We start from the raw sequence: 8,102 nt of genomic DNA, 5'->3' as shown, positions 1-8,102 counted from the left end.
TCATGGGTCATCACACTGCAGAACAAATGCATGAGAAGGTTGAAAAGGTGTGTTCAGATATAGGCTTCCAGAACCTGATTCAGCTGTCGATGGATGGCCCAAATGTAAATTTGAAGCTCTTCTCACTGGCCCAGCAGACCATTGACAAACAAACAGGCAAGAAAATGCTTAATGTTGGAAGTTGTGGATTGCATATACTACACAACTCTTTCAGAGCAGGGTGTGCATCCACAGACTGGGAGCTGGGAAATGCTCTGTCAAGCCTTAAATGGCTATTCAAGGATGTTCCAGCTCGTAGGGAGGACTACACAGAAGTCACTGGTTGCACATCCTTCCCTCTTGACTTTTGTAGTCATCGGTGGCTGGAAAATGTGGAGGTGGCTGAGCGTGCCCTTCAGATATGGCCCTCTCTGAAAATGTACATCAGTGCTGCTAAAATGAAAACTGTAACAGAACCACTTTCAAAGTCTTTCAAGACAGCTGAGATGATTGTGCAAGATGCCCTCTTCCCAGCAAAGCTGAACTTCTTTCTAATGGTAGCTAGGGAAATCACACCATTTTTAAAGTTATACCAGACGGACAAACCCATGCTGCCGTTTATGTGTGGTGATCTCACAAATATGCTGAGGAGTCTAATGGAGAAGTTTGTCAAGCCCAGTGTCATGAAGGATGCAAATACCCCTGTAAAGCTTCTTCACGTTGACTATGCTAACTCAGTCAACCACGTAGATGTCACCAAACTGAGAGTCGGATTTGTCACAGAGAGAGCCCTAGAGGAGCACATGAAACAAAACTCCTCTGAGAAGCTGAGGCTGGAGTTCAGACAGAATTGCAAGCTGTTTTTACTGAAGATGGTATCCAAATTGTTTGAAAAGGCACCACTTAAATATCCGCTTGTTAGAAGCCTGTCTGTCCTTGATCCAAGGGTGCTCCTAAAAAGCAAAGAGACAAGTGTCCGAAAACTCAACACTGTTTTGCGACTCCTCGTGGAATCTGGCCGCATTGAAGAACAAAGCTGTGATGACATTCTGAGGCAGTTTGGCGACTTTTATGACCACAATCTGATGTGTGCGTCAGATTCCTTCAGGAATTTCAACCCACAGATGGGAAGGTTGGATGAATTCTACCATGAACATTTACTTAACAAGGCAGAGTTTCACCATCTCTGGCCGGTAGTAAAACTCGTCCTGGTCCTCTCCCACGGTCAAGCCTCTGTTGAGAGAGGGTTTTCAGTAAACAAAGAGGTGATGGTGGAGAACCTGAAAGAGCATTCTCTGATTGCTCAGCGGATCATTCATGACCATGTGAGCCATATTGGAGGGCTGCTCAACATAGTCTACACAAAGGAGCTACTCCTCTCTGCAGCTGCTGCCAGGCAGAAATATCATAATTATCTGGATGACCAAAAACGTCGAAAACAAGATGAGCAGACAGCTCAGAAGAGGAAGGGAGTAATGGAGGAGATAGCTGAGATAAAGGCCAAAAAGAAGAGGATGGAGGAGGACATAAAGGTCCTGCTGAAATCTGCAGATATTAATGCAGAGAAAGCTGAATCGGTTGGAAAACTCAGCTTCATCTCAAAATCAAATGGTCTTCGCAGAGCTGCAAAAGAAAAACAAAAAAGTCTGGAGGCTGTAGAAGAACAGCTAAACGACAAGCTGAAGGAGCTCAAAGATACTCCTTTATAGGTCCTTAACATACTATGTTCTGTGTTTAGTGCCGTTGTTTTGTTTGTTTTATTCAACAGAGAGTGATAACGGCCACTTAAGTTGATTTGATTAGTTTTGCAGTATTCTATTTTGTGTTTGTATTTTGTTGTTGTTTGTTGGTTTTTTCCAACAGGAGTGGATAAAGGCCACTGAAGTGAACTTTAAGTTGATTTGTTTACATTTACCCATCTTGTTGAGTTGATTGTTAAATTCAATTAAATAAAATATGCACTTTGAGGTTATAGACCATATACATAAAATGCAACTTTTGGCCTAATCTTTATAAAGCACATGTAGTACTTTTTGCCACATATACATTTGCACTATTTTGTGTTGTTAATTCTGTGTATTTTAAAACTCAAGTTGTTTATATTTGCACAATATTTTCAAAAAAGGTCAATGAGCTGAATCTAATTGACTGTCTAGCTCAAAGACGAATGTTTGCATTTTTATATTTTCAATAAATTAATTGAAAGTGAAGTGAACCTGTTGAGTGATTTTGTTTGAGGTAACTGTTTTTATATTGTCTCAGGCAGGTTAGATATTAAGCAACGTCTACGTAGACTGATACGTTTTGAAAAATTTAAACTTGTGTTTTGCTTAAATATCTGATCCTTCTGCTAACACAATTTTGGTTGTTTATAGCATCTCTTTTAATGCGATGAAAACACTAATAATTTTGACTATGTAATGGTATGTTTACGGTGGTGTAAGGTGCTGGAAAAAGTTTTAAAATGGATCTTGAAAGTGCTTAAAAAGTGCTTGATTTTGACTTTGGAAAAGGTGTATGAACCCTGATTCAAGCACTATATCAAATTTTTTCAAAAAATAACAAATAATCACCATTGAAATTGGTTTTTAAACACGTTTTGCTGGAAACTACTCAAGAAAAAACACGAAGGAGCTTGTTAAATGGATAATTTTGGTTACCAAGGTGACCGGGTGCTCGTGCGACCGTTGGTCAACGTCCCCGCCCTGTCCGTTTGCGGGAGACCTGGTAGCAGAGAAAGCGCAACATCGACAGTTCGTGGAACGACCCGAAAGCCTTTACTTGGATAAAAATGAGAGAAATAGTTTATCTGCAGGCTGGCCAATGCGGCAACCAGATTGGAGCGAAGGTTAGAAAATTCTTATGTGTAAAAGTTGAAGGTTAAATTCGTTGGGACGCCCGTGTGAAAAGTTATATTTAGTTTGTGCGGGCTGTTAAACTACCGTTAGCTAGCTAAACAGAAAAAGCTAATGTAGCCGTTAACTAAAGAGTTAACGATAGCCGTTGGTTTATGTTACCTTTGGTAAGTCTGGCAGCTCAAATTATTATTTGAATTATTATTTGAGTTTTTTTTTTCTTTCTGCGTTTTTAGTTCTGGGAGGTGATCAGTGACGAACACGGCATTGACCCAACCGGGACATACCATGGAGACAGTGACCTGCAGCTGGACCGGATCAACGTATACTACAACGAGGCGTCAGGTTTGCTTCGAGCTGTTTTAATGCGCTGAAGTTTAGTGGAGCTCGAAGTGACTTAATATCTCCTGGAAACGTTTTTGTACCGTTACCGCCCGCCAGAGGGCCTTCGCATTCTCTAGTTTGAATTCACTAAGGAACCGTTACCATGACGACCTAGAACCATGCCTAACAGTTGCTAACTAGGCCGTGGGCCAGAATCTGTACGGTGACTTTTCGTATGAACTGTCAGGGGGCAACTTTCTTGCACCGGGATAAGTTGCTACACATAGCAGTGATCTCAAAACACCAATGTTCCCACGTTTTCACTTGCACATTAAGAAGTTATAGCCGATAAAAAATCTAAACTGTGGCGCTCCGGTCCAAGAGGTCACGTGATTCGATTTTTGCTGCTCAGCCAATCCGATCGCTGTATTGTCAGCTGAGCGAGTTTACTACGTCATCATGGCTGCGCCCGTAAGATGGTTGTTTCTGTTGTGTCTGTTTCCAGACGAAGAAAGCCCAATAATAGCATTTTGTGGCGCCACCTGGCAGAGATCTTGATGGCAAGAAAAAAATAAATAGCCCAGACCATCCATCCATTCATCCATCCATCCATCCATTCATCCATCCATCCATCCATTCATCCATCCATCCATCCATTCATTTTCTAACACGCTTATCCCTGCGTTCGCGAGGTGCCGGTCCCTATCTCCAGCTGTCAATGGGCGAGAGGCGTTGTATAAACTGGACAGGTCACCAGTCCATCGCAGGGCAGAAATAGTCCAGACTTTTGCCCAATTTACTGTGATATCACCAAGACCTGCTGCGCTAGGATAGCACAGGTGTCGTTGTGCCAAACGACTTATCCCCGCCAGAATTTGTATTCCCTGCGCCAAGAGCGCATTCAGCTGGAAGAATGAATCTAGTCAACTCCGCCTCATTTCCAACCTATTAGGCGTGGAAATGAGGATGTTTTACTTTTCTTAACGAAATATAGCAATGGTGTCGTTACATTATCGTTCATCCATCCATCCAGTATAATACGTTATGAGAAAGAAAACGGTCATTTCCAGATGTGTCACGAAAATATTAGCTTTATGTTATTAGATTGTCGAATGTCTGTCTGCTGAAACCAAAATCCACCTTCCTAAGTCCATCACAGCTGTCTGCTGGTTCTCTTTTTTTCTTTTTTGGTAGCTAAACCCGCATGAATAGATTATATAAAGCGGATTTCACGTGTGATCAAATGAACACTGAATAAAGGCACAGCCAAAATTATCAGATTTAATAAGATTTTAATTCAACCAAGAACCTTATCGAGATATTAACCGTATTAAGAAAACGAGATATGTCTCTTTTAAAAATAGAACAACGTATTAGGAGTTTAAAAAAAATAAATTTCATTTTACTAGAATGTGATGTTTAAAATATTTAGACTTCACAAAGCTGGAGGTTAAAACTTTTATTGATTTCAAAAATACAATACAAAATTCTACAAATTCCGAAGGGGATAACTCGTTTGGCACAACGAGTTTATACAACGCGTCTCACCCATTGACAGCTGGAGCTCGGCACCAGCACCTCGCAAACCCAGCGGGGATAAGCCTGTTAGAAAATGGATGGATGGATGGATGGATGGACAGATGGTCTGGGCTATTTATTTTTTTCTTGCCATCAAGATCTCTGCCAGCTGGCGCCAGAAAATGCTATTATTGGGCTTTCTTCATCTGGAAACAAATGCATACAAACATCTTACGAGCGCAGCCATGATGAACTGATGAACGCGCACAGCTGACAATACAGCGATCTGATTGGCTGAGCAGCAAAAATCGAATCACGTGACCTCTTGGACCGGAGCGCCACAGTTTAGATTTTTTATCGGCTATAACTTATTAATGTGCAAGCGAAAACGTGGGAACATTGGTGTTTTGAGATCACTGCTATGTGTAGCAACTTATCCTGGTGGAAGAAAGTTGCCCCCTGACAGTTCATACGAAACTTCTTAAGGAAGCGTCCTACAGATTCTGGCCCACGGCCTAAACGGTTTTCTCATCGATGTTGACTTGGTTGGCCTTTTTTTGTAATTACAGTTGATGGGGAAAATGGTACGTGATTCTTGTCCTGCAAACCGTTTAGAATTAATATCTGCATAGATTTTAATTTAATATTTTTCTTTTTACCCCCAGAAACTTTCTAGATTTTTTTATTTTTAAAATAAACACTCCTGTCCAACTCTCTTGTCAAAAAGACAAGGCTATTTTTATGTTATGTACTCCTCCACTAATCCTAGGTGGAAAGTATGTCCCCCGTGCTGTGCTGGTGGACTTGGAGCCAGGCACTATGGACTCTGTGAGGTCTGGTCCATTTGGGCAGGTGTTTAGACCTGACAATTTTGTTTTTGGTGAGTATATTACTGTAAGCATTTTATTTTGAATAAGAAAGGCAAATCACAATATAGGGTGGCTACACAAAACCGAAACATTAATGCAATTATGAATTCCTCAACTTTTCCCACATACAATGTTTCCAGGCAACACGAGGCATCTGAACTGGAAACAAAAGAGTCTTATTTAATTTATGCACACAATGAAAATGTTTCTTTAAAGCTATTCATTTAAAATGTAAGGAAATCTAAACAGATTTGATTAAGACAGGAAGAAGTTAGGCTGATAGGCCATGCTGGATAAATAAAACCTTTACATTAACGTGCAGACATGCTGTTGATTTACACGTACAACCCACCAGTAGACCGCAACTAAGGGCTACTATAACCATTACATTTGTTTAAAGAATATATCCCAAATTATGAAATGTGGAAAATGGATGCAAATCTGTACAGATGTCATTAATTAAAACTACTAGTCATGGAAGCCCCTTAAACTGTCTTCTCAATGTGATTTGTTGTAACGTAAGCTGACTTTTCTTTTTGGTATTTTGTGTAACAGGCCAGAGTGGTGCTGGTAACAACTGGGCTAAAGGCCACTACACCGAAGGAGCTGAGCTAGTGGACTCGGTTCTGGATGTGGTGAGAAAGGAGGCTGAGAGCTGCGACTGTCTGCAGGGTTTCCAGCTCACCCATTCCCTCGGAGGAGGCACAGGCTCCGGCATGGGCACGCTCCTAATCAACAAGATCCGAGAGGAGTACCCAGACCGCATCATGAACACTTTTAGTGTTGTGCCTTCACCTAAGGTTTATATCATGCATTCAAATATGTTCAGATATAATGCTGGGCCTAATAGCTGCTTCCTCCTAATGTTAAATCAGCTTCCATAGTCATGGTTTCCTTTGTTTTCCCCCTGACAGGTGTCGGACACTGTGGTGGAGCCCTATAACGCCACCCTCTCTGTCCACCACCTGGTCGAGAACACCGACGAGACCTTCTGCATTGACAACGAGGCTCTGTACGACATCTGCTTCCGTACATTAAAGCTGCCCACACCCACCTACGGTGATCTAAACCACCTGGTCTCAGCCACCATGAGCGGCGTAACCACCTGTTTACGCTTCCCTGGTCAGCTCAACGCTGATCTGAGGAAACTGGCCATCTACATGGTGCCGTTCCGCAGATTGCACTTCTTCATGTCAGGCTTTGCCCCGCTGACGAGCCGAGGCAGCCAGCAGTACAGGTAGAGGCGGCTCCCAAATCCACCTTTTTTATGTTGTTAACACGTGCTGAAAAAAATCTTAATTTCATCTGAATGTCTGTCTTTTCAAGGGCTCTGACAGTTCCTAAACTCACCATGCAGATGTTTGATGCCAAAAACATGATGGCAGCTTGTGATCCACGCCACGGGCGCTACCTCACAGTAGCTGCCATCTTCCGAGGCCGCGTGTCGATTAAAGAAGTGGACGAGCAGATGCTGAACATGCAGAACAAGAACAGCAGCTACTTCGTCAACTGGATCCCTAACAACATGAAGACGGCGGTCTGTGACATCCCGCCGCGTGGCCTCAAGATGGCTGCCACTTTCATTGGAAACAGCACAGCCATTCAGGAGCTGTTCAAGCGCATCTCTGAGCAGTTCACCGCCATGTTCCGCCGCAAAGCTTTTCTCCACTGGTGAGTAGAGCGCAGTGAGCCACGTGGTGTCCCGGGGCATTGTGTAGATCCTAAAGTTGTGTCGTCACAGGTACACCGGCGAGGGCATGGACGAGATGGAGTTCACCGAGGCCGAGAGCAACATGAACGACCTGGTGTCCGAGTACCAGCAGTATCAGGAGGCCACCGCAGAAGAAGAGGGAGAGTTTGAAGAAGAGGGTGACGAAGACATGGCCTAAGCAGCGACTTTGTTTAGGCGTAGCCAATAAGCAGATGTCGGCTTTTCTTGCTTTAATCCAAGTTTCAAAACACTGACAAGTGTAATGGATAGCGACAGTTCTACTGGTTTTGAAAGTTTTAAGGTTTTTCTCTCAGACAGTCCAGATGGTTTTATGGGTTACACTGACTAGCAGTAAAGTGCTAACCCTTTTTAACAGTTACTGCTTTTTTCTGGTCTGTTCATAAGTATTAAATAAAGATTTCTAATTTGCTGCTATTCTGGATTATTGTTCCCGCCAGTCACAGGTGTGTAGCTACAATTCAATCTCAAGGGGTTCTAACGCCATCTACTTTTTATTAAGTAAGTATGAATGCTTCAAATTCCTGTGAAGCATTAATGAACAACAAGAATAGTATGATATTCCACAATGCGTGCCCAGTGTCTGCCATGGTTTGATTACATAATCAGGCAAACAACAAAAAACAGGAAGCGTGCTCTGGTTGCATGACTAACAACTACAACCACATGATGGCAGCATATGCACACTAAATGGAAGCTTGTTTTCTATTCTGGATCTGTCAATAAATGCATGGGACCATAATGATTGCAAAGCTTTATAGTGAATGTAGTATCTAATTTATAATGTCACAGCCTTTACGTTTTGAAAAGTCATTACTTAAAATTCAA

General features: G+C 42.3%; 1 protein-coding gene across 1 annotated transcript; it reads left to right on the top strand.

The window, feature by feature from the left end:
* Positions 1–2,685: 2,685 nt before the first annotated feature.
* On the top strand, positions 2,686–7,686 carry LOC118560859 (tubulin beta-4B chain-like). The gene is made up of 7 exons (XM_036132378.1): positions 2,686–2,827; positions 3,071–3,179; positions 5,446–5,556; positions 6,101–6,345; positions 6,460–6,782; positions 6,872–7,216; positions 7,287–7,686. The coding sequence occupies exons 1-7, from the start codon at positions 2,771–2,773 to the stop codon at positions 7,432–7,434; spliced, it is 1,338 nt and encodes a 445-aa protein (XP_035988271.1). The 5' UTR covers positions 2,686–2,770; the 3' UTR covers positions 7,435–7,686.
* Positions 7,687–8,102: the final 416 nt, after the last annotated feature.

Source organism: Fundulus heteroclitus, unplaced genomic scaffold, assembly GCF_011125445.2.
Source record: "Fundulus heteroclitus isolate FHET01 unplaced genomic scaffold, MU-UCD_Fhet_4.1 scaffold_498, whole genome shotgun sequence".
NCBI classification, from domain to species: domain Eukaryota; kingdom Metazoa; phylum Chordata; class Actinopteri; order Cyprinodontiformes; family Fundulidae; genus Fundulus; species Fundulus heteroclitus.
Note: the sequence above shows the minus strand (reverse complement) of the source record. Positions and strands in the feature narration are given on the sequence as shown.

Coding starts and splice junctions, on each gene's coding strand:
- LOC118560859 (XM_036132378.1), top strand. CDS start 2,771: ATGAGAGAAATAGTTTATCTGCAGGCTGGCCAATGCGGCAACCAGATT. Junction 5,557..6,100: donor ACCTGACAATTTTGTTTTTG/GTGAGTATATTA, acceptor TTTGTGTAACAG/GCCAGAGTGGTGCTGGTAAC. Junction 6,783..6,871: donor CGAGGCAGCCAGCAGTACAG/GTAGAGGCGGCT, acceptor TGTCTTTTCAAG/GGCTCTGACAGTTCCTAAAC.